The sequence below is a fragment of the Garra rufa genome, chromosome 1 (assembly GCF_049309525.1).
Source record: "Garra rufa chromosome 1, GarRuf1.0, whole genome shotgun sequence".
Taxonomy (NCBI): Eukaryota; Metazoa; Chordata; class Actinopteri; order Cypriniformes; family Cyprinidae; genus Garra; species Garra rufa.
The window spans coordinates 4,602,067-4,621,897 of record NC_133361.1 but is presented as its reverse complement, the minus strand read 5'-3'; the positions used below and the strand labels follow the sequence as shown (position 1 = coordinate 4,621,897).

Sequence of the window (19,831 nt, the reverse complement as noted above, 5' to 3'; positions counted from 1 at the left end):
CATGCTAGCGACTTGCTAGTCATGCCAGAATCATGCTAGCGACTTGCTAGTCATGCTAAAATCATGCTAGCGACTTGCTAGTCATGTTTAAAATCATGCTAGCGACTTGCTAGTCTTGCTAAAATCATGCTAATGACTTGCTAGTCATGCTAAAATCATGCTAGCGACTTGCTAGTCGTGCTAAAATCATGCTAGCGACTTGCTAGTCGTGCTAAAATCATGCTAGCGACTTGTTAGTCATGGTAAAATCATGCTAGCGACTTGCTAGTCATGCTAAAATCATGCTAGCGACTTGCTAGTAATGCTAAAATCATGCTAGCGACTTGCTAATAATGCTAAAATCAGGCTAGCGACTTTGCTAGTCATGCTAAAATCATGCTAGCGACTTGCTAGTAATGCTAAAATCATGCTAGCGACTTGCTAGTCATGCTAAAATCAGGCTAGCGACTTGCTAGTCATGTTTAAAATCATGCTAGCGACTTGCTAGTCTTGCTAAAATCATGCTAGCGACTTGCTAATAATGCTAAAATCATGCTAGCGACTTGCTAGTCATGCTAGAACCATGCTAGTGACTTTGCTAGTCATGCTAAAATAATGTTAAAATCATGCTAGCGACTTTGCTAGTCATGCTAAAATCATGCTAGCGACTTGCTAGTAATGCTAAAATCATGCTAGCGACTTGCTAGTCATGCTAAAATCAGGCTAGCGACTTGCTAGTCATGTTTAAAATCATGCTACCGACTTGCCAGTCTTGCTAAAATCATGCTAGCGACTTGCTAATAATGCTAAAATCATGCTAGCGACTTGCTAGTCATGCTAGAATCATGCTAGTGACTTTGCTAGTCATGCTAAAATAATGCTAAAATCATGCTAGCGACTTGCTAGTCGTGCTAAAATCATGCTAGCGACTTGCTAGTCATGTTTAAAATCATGCTAGCGACTTTGCTAGTCATGCTAAAATCATACTAGCGACTTGCTAGTCGTGCTAAAATCATGCTAGCGACTTGCTAGTCAAGCTAAAATCATGCTAGCGACTTGCTAGTCATGCTAGAATCATGCTAGCGACTTGCTAGTCGTGCTAAAATAATGTTAAAATCATGCTAGCGACTTGCTAGTCAAGCTAAAATCATGCTAGCGACTTGCTAGTCATGCTAAAATAATGATAAAATCATGCTAGCGACTTGCTAGTAATGCTAAAATCATTCTAGCGACTTGCTAGTCATGCTAAAATCAGGCTAGCGACTTGCTAGTCATGTTTAAAATCATGCTAGCGACTTGCTAGTCTTGCTAAAATCATGCTAGCGACTTGCTAATAATGCTAAAATCATGCTAGTGACTTGCTAGTCATGCTAGAATCATGCTAGTGACTTTGCTAGTCATGCTAAAATAATGCTAAAATCATGCTAGCGACTTGCTAGTCGTGCTAAAATCATGCTAGCGACTTGCTAGTCATGCTAAAATCATGCTAGCGACTTGCTAGTCATGTTTAAAATCATGCTAGCGACTTGCTAGTCTTGCTAAAATCATGCTAATGACTTGCTAGTCATGCTAAAATCATGCTAGCGACTTGCTAGTCGTGCTAAAATCATGCTAGCGACTTGCTAGTCGTGCTAAAATCATGCTAGCGACTTGTTAGTCGTGCTAAAATCATGCTAGCGACTTGCTAGTCATGCTAAAATCATGCTAGCGACTTGCTAGTCATGTTTAAAATCATGCTTGCGACTTGCTAGTCTTGCTAAAATCATGCTAATGACTTGCTAGTCATGCTAAAATCATGCTAGCGACTTGCTAGTCGTGCTAAAATCATGCTAGCGACTTGCTAGTCGTGCTAAAATCATGCTAGCGACTTGTTAGTCATGGTAAAATCATGCTAGCGACTTGCTAGTCATGCTAGAATCATGCTAGCGACTTGCTAGTCATGCTAAAATCATGCTAGCGACTTGCTAGTCATGTTTAAAATCATGCTAGCGACTTGCTAGTCTTGCTAAAATCATGCTAATGACTTGCTAGTCATGCTAAAATCATGCTAGCGACTTGCTAGTCGTGCTAAAATCATGCTAACGACTTGCTAGTCGTGCTAAAATCATGCTAGCGACTTGTTAGTCATGGTAAAATCATGCTAGCGACTTGCTAGTCATGCTAGAATCATGCTAGCGACTTGCTAGTCATGCTAAAATAATGTTAAAATCATGCTAGCGACTTTGCTAGTCATGCTAAAATCATGCTAGCGACTTGCTAGTAATGCTAAAATCATGCTAGCGACTTGCTAGTCATGCTAAAATCAGGCTAGCGACTTGCTAGTCATGTTTAAAATCATGCTACCGACTTGCCAGTCTTGCTAAAATCATGCTAGCGACTTGCTAATAATGCTAAAATCATGCTAGCGACTTGCTAGTCATGCTAGAATCATGCTAGTGACTTTGCTAGTCATGCTAAAATAATGCTAAAATCATGCTAGCGACTTGCTAGTCGTGCTAAAATCATGCTAGCGACTTGCTAGTCATGTTTAAAATCATGCTAGCGACTTTGCTAGTCATGCTAAAATCATACTAGCGACTTGCTAGTCGTGCTAAAATCATGCTAGCGACTTGCTAGTCAAGCTAAAATCATGCTAGCGACTTGCTAGTCATGCTAGAATCATGCTAGCGACTTGCTAGTCGTGCTAAAATAATGTTAAAATCATGCTAGCGACTTGCTAGTCAAGCTAAAATCATGCTAGCGACTTGCTAGTCATGCTAAAATAATGATAAAATCATGCTAGCGACTTGCTAGTAATGCTAAAATCATTCTAGCGACTTGCTAGTCATGCTAAAATCAGGCTAGCGACTTGCTAGTCATGTTTAAAATCATGCTAGCGACTTGCTAGTCTTGCTAAAATCATGCTAGCGACTTGCTAATAATGCTAAAATCATGCTAGTGACTTGCTAGTCATGCTAGAATCATGCTAGTGACTTTGCTAGTCATGCTAAAATAATGCTAAAATCATGCTAGTGACTTGCTAGTCATGCTAAAATCATGCTAGCGACTTTCTAGTCATGCTAAAATCAGGCTAGCGACTTGCTAGTCATGTTTAAAATCATGCTAGCGACTTGCTAGTCATGCTAAAAATCAGGCTAGCGACTTGCTAGTCATGTTTAAAATCATGCTAGCGACTTGCTAGTCATGCTAAAAATCATGCTAACGACTTGCTAGTCTTGCTAAAATCATGCTAGCGACTTGCTAGTCTTGCTAAAATCATGCTAGCGACTTGCTAGTCATGCTAAAATCATGCTAACGACTTACTAGTCTTGCTAAAATAATGCTACTGACTTGCTAGTCATGCTAAAATCATGCTAGCGACTTGCTAGTCATGTTTAAAATCATGCTAGCGACTTGCTAGTCTTGCTAAAATCATGCTAATGACTTGCTAGTCATGCTAAAATCATGCTAGCGACTTGCTAGTCGTGCTAAAATCATGCTAGCGACTTGCTAGTCGTGCTAAAATCATGCTAGCGACTTGTTAGTCATGGTAAAATCATGCTAGCGACTTGCTAGTCATGCCAGAATCATGCTAGCGACTTGCTAGTCATGCTAAAATCATGCTAGCGACTTGCTAGTCATGTTTAAAATCATGCTAGCGACTTGCTAGTCTTGCTAAAATCATGCTAATGACTTGCTAGTCATGCTAAAATCATGCTAGCGACTTGCTAGTCGTGCTAAAATCATGCTAGCGACTTGCTAGTCGTGCTAAAATCATGCTAGCGACTTGTTAGTCATGGTAAAATCATGCTAGCGACTTGCTAGTCATGCTAAAATCATGCTAGCGACTTGCTAGTAATGCTAAAATCATGCTAGCGACTTGCTAATAATGCTAAAATCAGGCTAGCGACTTTGCTAGTCATGCTAAAATCATGCTAGCGACTTGCTAGTAATGCTAAAATCATGCTAGCGACTTGCTAGTCATGCTAAAATCAGGCTAGCGACTTGCTAGTCATGTTTAAAATCATGCTAGCGACTTGCTAGTCTTGCTAAAATCATGCTAGCGACTTGCTAATAATGCTAAAATCATGCTAGCGACTTGCTAGTCATGCTAGAACCATGCTAGTGACTTTGCTAGTCATGCTAAAATAATGTTAAAATCATGCTAGCGACTTTGCTAGTCATGCTAAAATCATGCTAGCGACTTGCTAGTAATGCTAAAATCATGCTAGCGACTTGCTAGTCATGCTAAAATCAGGCTAGCGACTTGCTAGTCATGTTTAAAATCATGCTACCGACTTGCCAGTCTTGCTAAAATCATGCTAGCGACTTGCTAATAATGCTAAAATCATGCTAGCGACTTGCTAGTCATGCTAGAATCATGCTAGTGACTTTGCTAGTCATGCTAAAATAATGCTAAAATCATGCTAGCGACTTGCTAGTCGTGCTAAAATCATGCTAGCGACTTGCTAGTCATGTTTAAAATCATGCTAGCGACTTTGCTAGTCATGCTAAAATCATACTAGCGACTTGCTAGTCGTGCTAAAATCATGCTAGCGACTTGCTAGTCAAGCTAAAATCATGCTAGCGACTTGCTAGTCATGCTAGAATCATGCTAGCGACTTGCTAGTCGTGCTAAAATAATGTTAAAATCATGCTAGCGACTTGCTAGTCAAGCTAAAATCATGCTAGCGACTTGCTAGTCATGCTAAAATAATGATAAAATCATGCTAGCGACTTGCTAGTAATGCTAAAATCATTCTAGCGACTTGCTAGTCATGCTAAAATCAGGCTAGCGACTTGCTAGTCATGTTTAAAATCATGCTAGCGACTTGCTAGTCTTGCTAAAATCATGCTAGCGACTTGCTAATAATGCTAAAATCATGCTAGTGACTTGCTAGTCATGCTAGAATCATGCTAGTGACTTTGCTAGTCATGCTAAAATAATGCTAAAATCATGCTAGCGACTTGCTAGTCGTGCTAAAATCATGCTAGCGACTTGCTAGTCATGCTAAAATCATGCTAGCGACTTGCTAGTCATGTTTAAAATCATGCTAGCGACTTGCTAGTCTTGCTAAAATCATGCTAATGACTTGCTAGTCATGCTAAAATCATGCTAGCGACTTGCTAGTCGTGCTAAAATCATGCTAGCGACTTGCTAGTCGTGCTAAAATCATGCTAGCGACTTGTTAGTCGTGCTAAAATCATGCTAGCGACTTGCTAGTCATGCTAAAATCATGCTAGCGACTTGCTAGTCATGTTTAAAATCATGCTTGCGACTTGCTAGTCTTGCTAAAATCATGCTAATGACTTGCTAGTCATGCTAAAATCATGCTAGCGACTTGCTAGTCGTGCTAAAATCATGCTAGCGACTTGCTAGTCGTGCTAAAATCATGCTAGCGACTTGTTAGTCATGGTAAAATCATGCTAGCGACTTGCTAGTCATGCTAGAATCATGCTAGCGACTTGCTAGTCATGCTAAAATCATGCTAGCGACTTGCTAGTCATGTTTAAAATCATGCTAGCGACTTGCTAGTCTTGCTAAAATCATGCTAATGACTTGCTAGTCATGCTAAAATCATGCTAGCGACTTGCTAGTCGTGCTAAAATCATGCTAACGACTTGCTAGTCGTGCTAAAATCATGCTAGCGACTTGTTAGTCATGGTAAAATCATGCTAGCGACTTGCTAGTCATGCTAGAATCATGCTAGCGACTTGCTAGTCATGCTAAAATAATGTTAAAATCATGCTAGCGACTTTGCTAGTCATGCTAAAATCATGCTAGCGACTTGCTAGTAATGCTAAAATCATGCTAGCGACTTGCTAGTCATGCTAAAATCAGGCTAGCGACTTGCTAGTCATGTTTAAAATCATGCTACCGACTTGCCAGTCTTGCTAAAATCATGCTAGCGACTTGCTAATAATGCTAAAATCATGCTAGCGACTTGCTAGTCATGCTAGAATCATGCTAGTGACTTTGCTAGTCATGCTAAAATAATGCTAAAATCATGCTAGCGACTTGCTAGTCGTGCTAAAATCATGCTAGCGACTTGCTAGTCATGTTTAAAATCATGCTAGCGACTTTGCTAGTCATGCTAAAATCATACTAGCGACTTGCTAGTCGTGCTAAAATCATGCTAGCGACTTGCTAGTCAAGCTAAAATCATGCTAGCGACTTGCTAGTCATGCTAGAATCATGCTAGCGACTTGCTAGTCGTGCTAAAATAATGATAAAATCATGCTAGCGACTTGCTAGTAATGCTAAAATCATTCTAGCGACTTGCTAGTCATGCTAAAATCAGGCTAGCGACTTGCTAGTCATGTTTAAAATCATGCTAGCGACTTGCTAGTCTTGCTAAAATCATGCTAGCGACTTGCTAATAATGCTAAAATCATGCTAGTGACTTGCTAGTCATGCTAGAATCATGCTAGTGACTTTGCTAGTCATGCTAAAATAATGCTAAAATCATGCTAGCGACTTGCTAGTCGTGCTAAAATCATGCTAGCGACTTGCTAGTCATGCTAAAATCATGCTAGCGACTTGCTAGTCATGTTTAAAATCATGCTAGCGACTTGCTAGTCTTGCTAAAATCATGCTAATGACTTGCTAGTCATGCTAAAATCATGCTAGCGACTTGCTAGTCGTGCTAAAATCATGCTAGCGACTTGCTAGTCGTGCTAAAATCATGCTAGCGACTTGTTAGTCGTGCTAAAATCATGCTAGCGACTTGCTAGTCATGCTAAAATCATGCTAGCGACTTGCTAGTCATGTTTAAAATCATGCTTGCGACTTGCTAGTCTTGCTAAAATCATGCTAATGACTTGCTAGTCATGCTAAAATCATGCTAGCGACTTGCTAGTCGTGCTAAAATCATGCTAGCGACTTGCTAGTCGTGCTAAAATCATGCTAGCGACTTGTTAGTCATGGTAAAATCATGCTAGCGACTTGCTAGTCATGCTAGAATCATGCTAGCGACTTGCTAGTCATGCTAAAATCATGCTAGCGACTTGCTAGTCATGTTTAAAATCATGCTAGCGACTTGCTAGTCTTGCTAAAATCATGCTAATGACTTGCTAGTCATGCTAAAATCATGCTAGCGACTTGCTAGTCGTGCTAAAATCATGCTAACGACTTGCTAGTCGTGCTAAAATCATGCTAGCGACTTGTTAGTCATGGTAAAATCATGCTAGCGACTTGCTAGTCATGCTAGAATCATGCTAGCGACTTGCTAGTCATGCTAAAATAATGTTAAAATCATGCTAGCGACTTTGCTAGTCATGCTAAAATCATGCTAGCGACTTGCTAGTAATGCTAAAATCATGCTAGCGACTTGCTAGTAATGCTAAAATCAGGCTAGCGACTTGCTAGTCATGTTTAAAATCATGCTAGCGACTTGCTAGTCTTGCTAAAATCATGCTAGCGACTTGTTAATAATGCTAAAATCATGTTAGCGACTTGCTAGTCATGCTAGAATCATGCTAGTGACTTTGCTAGTCATGCTAAAATAATGCTAAAATCATGCTAGCGACTTGCTAGTCGTGCTAAAATCATGCTAGCGACTTGCTAGTCTTGCTAAAATCATGCTAGCGACTTGCTAGTCATGTTTAAAATCATGCTAGCGACTTTGCTAGTCATGCTAAAATCATGCTAGCGACTTGCTAGTCGTGCTAAAATCATGCTAGCGACTTGCTAGTCAAGCTAAAATCATGCTAGCGACTTGCTAGTCATGCTAGAATCATGCTAGCGACTTGCTAGTCGTGCTAAAATAATGTTAAAATCATGCTAGCGATTTGCTAGTCAAGCTAAAATCATGCTAGCGACTTGCTAGTCATGCTAAAATAATGATAAAATCATGCTAGCGACTTGCTAGTAATGCTAAAATCATGCTAGCGACTTGCTAGTCATGCTAAAATCAGGCTAGCGACTTGCTAGTCATGTTTAAAATCATGCTAGCGACTTGCTAGTCTTGCTAAAATCATGCTAGCGACTTGCTAATAATGCTAAAATCATGCTAGTGACTTGCTAGTCATGCTAGAATCATGCTAGTGACTTTGCTAGTCATGCTAAAATAATGCTAAAATCATGCTAGCGACTTGCTAGTCGTGCTAAAATCATGCTAGCGACTTGCTAGTCATGCTAAAATCATGCTAGCGACTTGCTAGTCATGTTTAAAATCATGCTAGCGACTTGCTAGTCTTTCTAAAATCATGCTAATGACTTGCTAGTCATGCTAAAATTATGCTAGCGACTTGCTAGTCGTGCTAAAATCATGCTAGCGACTTGCTAGTCGTGCTAAAATCATCCTAGCGACTTGTTAGTCATGGTAAAATCATGCTAGCGACTTGCTAGTCATGCTAAAAATCATGTTAGCGACTTGCTAGTCTTGCTTAAATAATGCTAGCGACTTGCTAGTCTTGCTAAAATCATGCTAGTGACTTGCTAGTCATGTTAATATAATGCTAACAACTTGCTAGTCATGCTAGAATCATGTTAGCGACTTTGCTAGTCATGCTAAAATCATGCTAGCGACTTGCTAGTCATGCTAAAATCATGCTAGCGACTTGCTAGTCGTGCTAAAATCATGCTAGCGACTTGCTAGTCTTGCTAGAATAATGCTAGCGACTTGCTAGTCGTGCTAAAATAATGCTAAAATCATGCTAGCGACTTGCTAGTCTTGCTAAAATCATGCTAGCGACTTGCTAGTTATGCTAAAATAATGCTAAAATCATGCTAGCGACTTGCTAGTCGTGCTAAAATCATGCTAGCAACTTGTTAGTCATGGTAAAATCATGCTAGCGACTTGTTAGTCATGCTAAAAATCATGTTAGCGACTTGCTAGTCTTGCTTAAATAATGCTAGCGACTTGCTAGTCTTGCTAAAATCATGCTAGTGACTTGCTAGTCATGCTAATATCATGCTAAGGACTTGGTAGTCATGCTAGAATCATGCTAGCGACTTTGCTAGTCATGCTGAAATAATGCTAAAATCATGCTAGCGACTTGCTAGTCATGCTAAAATCATGCTAGCGAATTGGTAGTCATGCTAAAATCATGCTAGCGACTTGCTAGTCATGCTAAAATCATGCTAGCGACTTGTTAATCATGGTAAAATCATGCTAGCGACTTGCTAGTCATGCTAAAATTATGCTAAAATCATGCTAGCGACTTGCTAGTCGTGCTAAAATCATGCTAGCCACTTGGTATTCGTGCTAAAATCATGCTAGCGACTTGCTAGTGGTGCTAAAATCATGCTAGCGACTTGCTAGTCATGCTAAAATCATGCTAGCGACTTGCTAGTCATGCTAAAAATCATGTTAACAACTTGCTAGTCTTGCTTAAATAATGCTAGCAACCGCATAGCAACACCTTAGCAACCACCCTGTGTACCTTAGCAACCGCATAGCAACTCCTTAGCATCTATTCACATTCAAACTATTTATATCTTCTAACTATTTATATCTATAAATCTATCTATTTTCAAACTATTTATATCTATCTAGCCTATCTATCTTCAAACTTTATTAATCAAACTAAAACTATTTCAAACTGAAAACCTTTAAACTTTCTTTAAACTAAAAGCTTTTTAAACTACTTAAAACTTACTGGCTTGGCTTTCTCAAGCCAACTTAAAGTTTGCTAACAAACTTTTTATCTAGTTATTATTATTATTATTATTATTATTATTTCAAATTACAAAAACACTTACAAAATTAAATAAATAAAAATATATTCAAATAAAACCTAATTAAAGTAGCATATAAATAGCAATAATCAAATGGGAAATAATGTTTATGTGACTTTAGACTACATATGAGAGTGAATCAGACTGAATTGTGGGATTATTTGTAAAAGTGAGCTGCTGATTTTGGTGCAGTAGATGATCTGGTTCATAATGCTGAAATCTGTCAATATGGCCTCATCATCATCATCATGATTTCCAGTGTGTGTGTATAAGAGCTCAGGGCCCGTATTCACAAAACATCTTAGAGCTAAAAGGAGCTCATAACTTGCCGATTTAGGAGAAAATCTTAAAAATAATGGCCGTGTCAGTCCTAAATTTATATAGGACTCCTACATTTTTGCTCTAAGAGTATTTCACAACGCATTTAAGCTCCTAAATCTGTGAAACATCAGTAGTGAAGAGGACTCCTAAATCACTGAGACCAAATCCCAAACTATCCTAAATTGGCTATTGCCGATAATCTGCCTCAGAATGTAAAAGTTTTATAAACACACTGCATTTATTTGCACACATAGGCATGCATATTTGTATATTCTTTTGGGAGTTATCTCCAAATTTGTCCTTTTGAAAGGTCATTGTCCCAATTTTTTTTTTCGGGTAAAACAACAAATACTACCTACAAATAATACTACGTTTCACGTCAATCACGTTTACATACTGCCTCCAGGACGTCATAAAAACAATCGGATCGGGTTCCATTTTCTGCATTTTTTGCATCCATAGCAAGCATTCTGAGAGGTGTTTGGACAGTTTAGAGCCATCATGTAACGGTCCTTGTACACTTGAGTTCACAGAAACTAGTGGTCTTCTTTATAATATGTGGCTCCAGTAATTCTGACAAAGCATCAAAGTTTACTGACGTTCTTAACTAAACTTTAAATTGCTGGGATAATCTCAGAGATCCTTTGAGGAGGTGCACAAAAAAAGGATTCTCTCCTTCCTCTCCTTATATTATAACTGGATGGAACCAATGTCCTTTCTTTTTTCTCTTTTTAAGAAGAAAATCATCCTCACTGCTTGAAGATTCCATTTTGTATTGTTTTCATTTGACTTTTTATTGATTTTTTTTCTTTCTTTTTGTATCGGAAGAATTACTACGTGACTAGTGTGCAATAATTTGATGCGTGACAAATTTTTCGAATGATGAATACAAAAAAATTCTGACTCAGTGTGCAAGGGTCCTTGTATAAAGTTTGGTTGTCTTTTATGTTTGCATGCATTCAGAAATGATCATTCTACAATTAGTAAAAGGATATTCATATATCCACGAATTGTTTACGAGAAGCACACATTTAAGAGGCTGACAATTAGCTGAACATTTAGTTGTTTAATTAGTGACACGTAGCTTTATTTTTAAACACACATTTTTATTGTAAAACCTTTATTTGAATTTGGCAAAATAGTATCATACTCTACAATATTTATATGAATAAATCTCTGAAGGAGAAATCCCTATCAGCCAATCACAGTGTGCATAGTTAATGAGCATGCTGACATTATCCATATTAATGAGCTCAACCCCGCCCCTTACTCTCAACTAAAGACTTCTCTCTATTCCTGAGTAAAAGTTTGTCTCAGCAGCTTTGGGAATAGGTTTTAAGAGAAAACTCTTTTTTAGGAGAACTCTTCAGACTCACTGTTCTGGATGATGTCCTGCATCTTCTTCCAGACTCTGAACGGCAGGTTGCCCAAGTAACGTGGCACATCAATCAAAGCTCCAGAAGGCGTCTGTGGATCCGGCTGTGAGATCTGGACTCTGGAAGAACATTCAGGAGTCAGAACTGCAGTGGCTTTGGATCAGAAGCAGAGAGACCAGAGACACCAGCAGATCACTCACCTTTCCATTGAGACTGGAAACTCCTGCAGAACAAACACACCATTGATCATCAACAACTCAATCAATCATCAATCAATCAATCAATCATCTGAAATCAGACCTTTAGAAAGCAGACATCACTGGCTTTCATCATCTCCTCCATGTCTTTGATTGTGTGTGAAAGAGCTAAGATGTGTCTGTTCATCTCCTCCAGCTTCTCCTTCATCATCTGCTTCTTCTGCTCCTCTTCCTCCCTCAGTGCAGTGATTGTAGCTTCTTCTTCATCTCTGAGAAACTGATGAAGCTTCTCAAACTGCTGTTTAATCTGACGCTCTGTGTGCTCAGCTTGAGACTGAAATCAAACCACATTCACTTCAATCGTCTCCATCGACACACATCGACACGATCACATCATTCACATCTGAGATCAACTAATCCATTATATTAAATATATCAGATCACAACTGTATATAGTGATCCTACAGCTGGAATCCAAATCACTCTCCATTCTGTTTCCTCACCTTCATGTGTTCAGTTGTTTTCTCAAACTCTCCTTTCATGTTTTCATTGTGTTTCAGTTTCTCCTGTAATGATTTCAGTGCTGTATTCAGTTCCTCCTAGAATTAAACAAAAATAAAATACATAAAACACCAGATTACAGTGAAAGAGAAGACGATACAGTGATATGATCATATAATGCAGTGCTAAAGTATTTGCCATCATCCTGATTTCTTCTTAAACAGGACTTTAAAACATGAAGTTAACTAAAACTAATTTCTCTCACCTTATATGATGAAACCACTTCACTGATGGGTCTGAATTTATGATTGTCGTGTTTCTGTGAATTAATACACACTACACACACCGGCTGTTTGTCCTCCAGACAGAAGAGTTTGAGTTTCTCACTGTGTAAACTGCAGATCTCCTCAGAACCTGATGAACGTCTCTCATTTCTCTCCTTCAGGAACGACTCACACAAGTTTTTTAACACAAGATTAATTGGAGGATCTTGTTTTGAGGATCTTCTCCTGCAGACGGGACACTCCTGAGTTTTCTTGGTTCTCCAGAACTGTTGAAGACACTCTTTACAGACACTGTGACTACATGATAAAACAACAGGATTCTTGAAGATTTCCTGACATACAGGACAAGAAAAATCATCTTCAGATAGTGAAGCCATTTTGACTCTTTGAGCTCCAGCGATCTAAACTTTACTGTCACTTTCTCAACGACAGTTTGAGATATAAATCTCCATGAGAATCACAGAGATCTACCATCTATTCAGAAACAAACTGAACAAAAATCCTTCTGTATCTCCTGGTTCTTCACTGATGGCTGGTTGTTTATTGGGGTTTTTTTTTCAGTAGAGAAGAGAGTCAGTGTAACAGAAGAAAGGAGAAAGAACACATCAGTCTCTTCCTGGTAAGAGCTGTAAGAGGGAGGAGTTTATGATCCTTCATATTACTCACAGATCATAAACCTTTACTCCCTTTGATAAACCAGAAAAACGTCTTGGGTTACGTAACCCTGGTTCCCTGAGGGAACGAGACGCTGCGTCATCAACGCTATGGGGAACGCCATTGGCGAGCCTCTCTCTGAACGTAGTCTACCAACCAGTGTTGTTTTCGTCAACGATGACGATGACGAAATCATTTCGTTGACGCCAATTTTTTCCATGACGATAACGAGATGTTGACGAGATAAAAGTGGCTCGTTGATGACTAAAACAGAGACAGATGATACGAGACGAGAATAGACGAAAATGTTAGTGGGTGGTCCGTCAGGCATTTAAAATGTATGACATTTCTGCTTATTGTGCATGCCAATCAGTGTTGCCAGATTGGAAATGTACAAGTATCGTACCAGAAGCTCAAAATTATCGTATTTGGGAGAAAATCATCGTATTTGAGTCAAACGTTCAAAATAAAGAAAGGCTATTTATCTAGATGTTACAGCTATTCTCCTTTTCAGCACTCATTTTCTATACCTTATATTAATGCTAAACTAATTATCTTACCCGAGTCAAACATTCAAAATACAGCTATTAATCTAGATGTTACAGCTATTTATCCTTTTCAGCACTCATTTTCTATACTTTATTGTTAAACTAACAACCTCAGTTTTGAAACAACTGACCTAAGGACAGGAACACTTGTGCTTGTGAGAGAGAGTCATTCTCCACGATGATTGGTTGAGAAGACGTAAGATTGGATGAAAGACATGCGTAACACCACGTTCATGTCTCCTCACAATCATGAAGGTGGACGTAGGATCCACACAACTAGATCTTTGAGAATCTTCTTTCCTAGCGTTCGTCCCACGTAAATGCAGGGTTTGCTGTGCGGCAAGCCTCTCTCCATTTGTTCCGATCAAGAGCATCCTCGGGGTCGACATTAGCTGCTTTCATATCTTCCTTGATTCGGTCCATCCATCGCTTCTTTGGTCGCCCTCGCAGCCGTCGCCCACTAGGACTGAGACACATTGCTCTTTTGGCCACCGACTCCTCCTTGCTGCGCACAACGTGGCCATACCATCGAAGGCGCACATCTCTCATCTTCTCAGTAATCGGTCCCACATCCAGGACCATCCTGACATCCTTGTTCCTTACATGGTCCAGTCGGGTCAGGCCGAGCGTCCATCTAAGCATGCGCATCTCCATGACGTGAAGGGCTTGCTGGTGTTTTGAGGATGCAGGCCAGCACTCCGAGCCATATAGTGCCACTGGTCGAACGACGGTTTTGTAGATTTTTGCCTTAAGGCGGTTGGGCATTCGTCGATCGCAGAGAACACCCGTCACTTGGTGTCACTTAAGCCAGGCCGCATTGATCCGGGCTCGGACGTCCGGGAGGATGTCACCGTCTGCCGAGAGGGTGGAGCCGAGATACTTGAACTGCTCCACTTTCCTGAGGTCTTGTCCATCGACGCTAATGGTGCCGTCGGATTGCAGGCCGCCCTCCATATATTCTGTTTTCACAAGGTTAAGCCTCAACCCATTCTCGTCTAGCCTCTCTTTCCATTGTTGTACTTGGTTCTCGAGAGCTGGGCGCTCTTCACTGGCGAGGAACACATCGTCGGCATAAAGGAGTGTCCACGGATGGGGTTTCTGGATGTCTCCTGTAATTACGTCCATGCACAAAATGAACAAGAACGGCGATAGGGCCGAACCCTGGTGTACTCCCACGTTGATTGCGAAAGTTGGCGAGGTTCCCACAGGACAGCGGACAGCGCTGGTGACCCTCCCATACAGGAGTTGAACCCATCTCACATAGGCTTCTGGGACACGATGCGAGCGGAGGGCGCTCCAGATAAGGTCATGGGGCACTCGGTCGAAAGCTTTCTCCAAGTCGAGGAATGCCATGTGCACTTTCTTGTTCTTCTCCCTATGCTTCTCCATGAGTAGGCGAACAGCATGGATAGCGTCTGTTGTTCCACACCCTCTCACGAATCCACACTGGTTGGGAGTGATGTTAGTAATACAACGGAGTCGGCTGTCCAAGATGCGTTCGAAGATCTTCATTGTATGACACAGGAGTCGAATGGGTCGATAATTGGTACACTTACTAACATCGCCTTTGCCTTTCCAGATTGGCACGGTAACACTAGCCGTCCAGTCTAAGGGGACCTTATTATCGTCGACTATTCGATTAAAGAGTGCTGCGAGTATCTCGGCGCCTCGCCATCCCATCAGCTTCCAGACTTCAGCCGGGATGTCGTCCGGCCCCGTCGTTTTGCCATTTTTCATTTTCTTGACAGCCGTGAGCATTTCGGCTACGGTGATCGACGGGACCGGTCCCATGACGGGCTCAGGGCTTGGTATCGGCGGGTGCGGAAATTCTTCATTTGTGATTTTTGAAAAGTAGTCACGCCAGCGTAGGAGGATGGCTGTTGGATCTCGAAGGAGCTGGTTATTGGCGTCTTTGATGTACACCATGTGGCCGGTCGGTTGCATCGACTGGTGACGAGAGTTGGCTAGGCGATAGATCTTATTTGCTCCCTCCGGCGTGTCCAGTTGGCTGTATAATTCGTCGAGGTACTTTGCCCTGGCGATGGCCACTGCCCGCTTCGCTGCTGACTTCAGGGTCTTGTAATGATGGAGGTCTGTATCCAGGCGCGTCTTGAACCAAGTCTTGTAGGCCATCTTCTTGGCCTTGATCGCCACTTTGACTTCTTCCTTCCACCACCAAACGGCTTTGTCGATAAATCTCCTTCCTGGCTTCGTTCTTCCGAGGATGTGGCAGCTTCGCGGACTTGGGCACTAATCTTGCTCCAGAGGACCTCCGCCGGTTGGTTGGAATCGACTTTGATGGCGCCAAGGGCCTCTGCCAGCTGGTTCTTGTGCTCTGTCCACTTCCACCATTTGACTCGCTTAGAGCCCGTCTTCCGTCCGCGGTGCCGCTGCAGGTGGATCCGAATGTCAAGAATAAGTGGCCGGTGTTGGGGTCCAATATTGTCGGACGGGATCACCTTGACGTTCAATGCAAGTTTCAAGTCTTGACGTCGCAGCATCCAATAATCGATCTGGGTCGACCGTCCACCGCTGATGTAGGTAGCGAGTTGTGTGGGCCTCTTTTTAAAGAAGGTGTTGGCGATGGTTAGATCATGTGCCTCAGCACAGTCGAGGATACGACGACCACCGTCGTTGAGGGCGCCGCATCCTTGGCCTCCGTGGCACCGCTCGTATCCATGTCTACTCGCACCCACATGTCCATTTAGGTCCCCACCGATCAGAAGATGCTCCTCTGGTTCCACCGTCCGGAGGTGGGCGTCTAGGACTTCCCAGAATTCATCCTTCTCGTCCTCAGTACAGCCAGTACAGCCATAGCAGGAGACGACGCGCATGGCGGTCCTGTCAGAGATGATCTTAACTGACATGTGGCGGTCCGAGATGTTAAAGACCTCAACCACACTGTCCCTTAGTTGCTGGCTAATGACCACTGCAACTCCATTTTGAGTTGTCTTCAGGCCGTGGTAAATTATCTTATATCCCTCGCCAATTTCTCTGGCCTTCGTTCCCTTCCATCTTGTTTCCTGGATGCAAGCGATGTCGACTCGTCGTGTCTTAAGGACATCGGCCAACTCGCGACTGCGACCAGTAAGCGTGCCGATGTTGATTGTGGCTAATCGAATTCGGAGGACTCGCTTCTTTAGCCCATTTCGTCCATGAACGGGGATGAATTTGAGAATAGAAGCTCTATAATTACAACGACCACCATGGTGTCACAAAATTCTGAAATTATCATACATTGTGGTATTATTGATCGTACATCGTACAGAGGTAAAAATTATGGTACAAATACGATCATTATCGTACGTCTGGCAACACTGATGCCAATTAAAACCGAAAAATATCTGCCGCTATGGCAAGCCGTTTTAGCATTAAACACTCTTTGCCATACTACTATGGCAAGCCGTTTTAGCATTCCATCCTTGTTTGTCTTTTATGTTTTAAAACATTCCTTCATTATTGTAATTATTGGTAAAAATAGTCTATCCGGAAGCTCACATTGTGTTGAACTATAGATCTGCTATTTTCAGAACTTATAAGTGACACTACCCAACAGCAAAATACTTACTGACCTACATTAATTTCTTAAAAGACTACTTTTTCCCCTTTTTTTGACTAAAACTAGACTAAAACCTTTTTGACTTTTCATCGACTAAAACTAGACTAAAACCTTCTTGAATTTTCGTCGACTAAAATTGGACTAAAAGTATCACATATAGAAGTGATTAAAATTTGACTAAAACTAATAACCATTTTAGTCCAAAAGACTAAGACTAAGACTAAATCTAAGATGGTTGTCAAAAACAACACTGATACCAACCAATCAAATGAAGTGAGTGACATCACCGGCGTTGTGACGTAAGCGACCAGGAAGTATAAAGCACGTGCGTTTCAAGTCGGCATCAGCTTCCAGGAATGTAGCGATGCGTGGCAGGAATGCAGGAATTATGGTCCATGACGCAGCGTCTTGTTCCCTCAGGGAACCAGGGTTACATACGTAACCCGAGACGTTCCCTTCCAGGAACTCGGCTGCGTCATATCAACGCTATGGGGAACGAGATGCCCATGCCCCCATAAGTCCAAGTCCCTGCCTTGTATCTGCTAGGACAAGGGTGGAAAGAGTTGTGTCTGGTGAATCATGCCAGAACACAGGAAAAGTCTCCGCCTGGGGAAATTGCCAGGACGCGAGGGATAAAGAGTCTCTGCCTAGGGAAATTGCCAGGACGCGAGTGATATTACGCCTCTGTCTGGGGAACCGCCAGAACAAGAAGGAGATAAAAACACCTCGGCCTGGGGAAACTGCCAGCACACGAGGGATAAGGGGTCTCTGCCTAGGGAAATTGCTAGGACGCGAGTGGTATTACACCTCTGTCTGGGGAACCGCCAGAACAAGAGGGAGATAAATACACCTCGGCCTGGGGAAACTGCCAGGACACAAGGGGGTGTAGTACACCTCTGTCTGGGAAACTGCCAGAGCAAGAGGGGTAAAAGGAGTGCCTGGTGAACCTGCCAGGACACTGGAAGAACTCCGCCTGGGGAAATTGCCAGAACACGAGGGACAAATGTCTGTCACTCAAGGACGGAGGAGCCTGGAGCGGCTCTCAGGTCTAGCTCGTAGAACCTGACAAATGTTAAAGGTGAGGACCAGCCCGCAACACTGCAGATGTCCTGTATAGGGACACCTGCTGCCAGAGCTTTAGAGGCAGCCAAGCCTCCAGTAGATTGAGCCTGGACTCCCAAGGGTGATGGCAGGCCAGAGGACTCGTATGCAGTAGAAATGGCATCCACGATTCATCTACTGATCTTAGGTTTTGAAGCAGGGTACCCCCTCTTAGGGGGACAGTAACAAACCAACAATTGCTCTTTATTACGCCACATGGCAGCTCTGTGGACAGATGTGTCTAGTGCTCGCACTGGACACATACAGTTATACTTCCGATGGTCAGGCTCCATGAATGGAGGAGGGTAGAAGGCCTGGAGTGTAGACGGCTGTGGTACTGCTGTCGGGACCGTCGGGACCTTCGGGACATACCCAGCTTTTGGGTAAAGAAAGGCTTTGGCCAGACCGGGTGCAAAGTCAATATAAGAGGGGGCCACTGAAAGGGCCTGAAGGTCTCCTACTCTCTTTAGTGAGGTAAGCGCGAGCAGCAGTGCAGTCTTAATTGTAAGATTGCGATCCGAAATCTCCTCTATAGGCTCGAATGGAGGTCTACAGAGGGCTTCGCCCACCACAACAAGATCCCACGTGGGGACCCTTGGTCTCACTCGAGGCCTCAACCTGAGTGCACCGCAAAGGAACCGTATGACCAAAGGGTTCTTACCCACTGACAGGCCACCCAAGAGGGGCAAGGTAGGCCGATAACACCTCCACGTACACCTTCAGAGTGGAGTGGGTTAGCCCTGCGGATAAGCGAGACTGCAGAAACTCATGATTGCACCATGCAGTGAACAGCTTCCATTTAAGGCCATAGAGTACGGCACACGCATAGTTTCCAAATCTCCGCGCGGGGTGAAAGATTGAGCCCCCGGCCTGGGAGTGGAGGTCCGTCCTGACGGAAATCTCCCATGGAGAGCCTTCGAGGAGGGCGATTATGTCCGAGAACCATACTCGGGCCGGCCAGTACGGGGCTACTAGTAGCAGCCGTACTCCATACCGGCATACTTTTTCCAGAACTCCTGGGAGCAGAGCCATTGGGGGAAAGGCGTACAGACGTAGCCTCGGCTCGGACATTGGGATGTCTCTAGAGTCGCAAAGAGGTCCACCTGAGCCTGGCCAAACACTCTCCAAATCTGCTGCACCACTTCTGGGTGGAGCATCCAATCCCCGGGCCTCGGCCCCTGCCTCGACAGGATGACTGCTCCAACATTGAGACATCCAGGGATATGAACAGCTCTGAGTGAGCTATAGATATGTTGTGCCAGAATGTACAAGGAGCGTGAACGCATACCCCCCTGGTGATTGATGTATTACACCACCGCCATGTTGTTGGTGCGAATCAACACGTGACGGTCTCTCAGGTCCGAGAGAAAGTGTTTTAGGGCCTGGAATACAGTCAGCAACTCTAAGCGTTTTATGTGCCACAAGAGATGGTGACCGCTCCACAGACCTTGGGCCGAGTGGCCACTCATGACCGCTCCCCAACTGGTGAGGGATGCATCTGTCGCTAGCGTGAGGCGGCTTGAGAAGGTTTCTTCCACATATCAAAGGCACGTAGGCATCACCGCGTGACCTTGATCTTGCAGAATGGGTTCCTCCTCGGGGAAAACCTCTTGGTTTTGAACCACCACTGTAGTGGCCTCATGTGCAGCA

The 19,831-nt window shown here is 42.7% G+C and overlaps 1 protein-coding gene and 1 pseudogene across 1 annotated transcript in view; both read right to left on the bottom strand.

Moving 5' to 3' along the window:
• The window catches only part of LOC141327242 (nuclear factor 7, ovary-like), a 28,698-nt gene extending 15,894 nt beyond the window's left edge, over window positions 1-12,804 (bottom strand). Inside the window, exons 1-5 of the mRNA XM_073835331.1 lie at window positions 12,301-12,804; window positions 12,038-12,133; window positions 11,638-11,868; window positions 11,538-11,560; window positions 11,338-11,456 (exon numbers count right to left, since the gene is read on the bottom strand). Of these exons, the coding sequence (XP_073691432.1) occupies window positions 11,338-11,456; window positions 11,538-11,560; window positions 11,638-11,868; window positions 12,038-12,133; window positions 12,301-12,696 (865 nt within the window). The 5' untranslated portion in view covers window positions 12,697-12,804. The remainder of the gene's footprint in view (window positions 1-11,337; window positions 11,457-11,537; window positions 11,561-11,637; window positions 11,869-12,037; window positions 12,134-12,300) is intronic.
• A 1,017-nt stretch (window positions 12,805-13,821) lies between these two features.
• Window positions 13,822-19,088, bottom strand: LOC141332457 (uncharacterized; annotated as a pseudogene).
• Window positions 19,089-19,831: the final 743 nt, after the last annotated feature.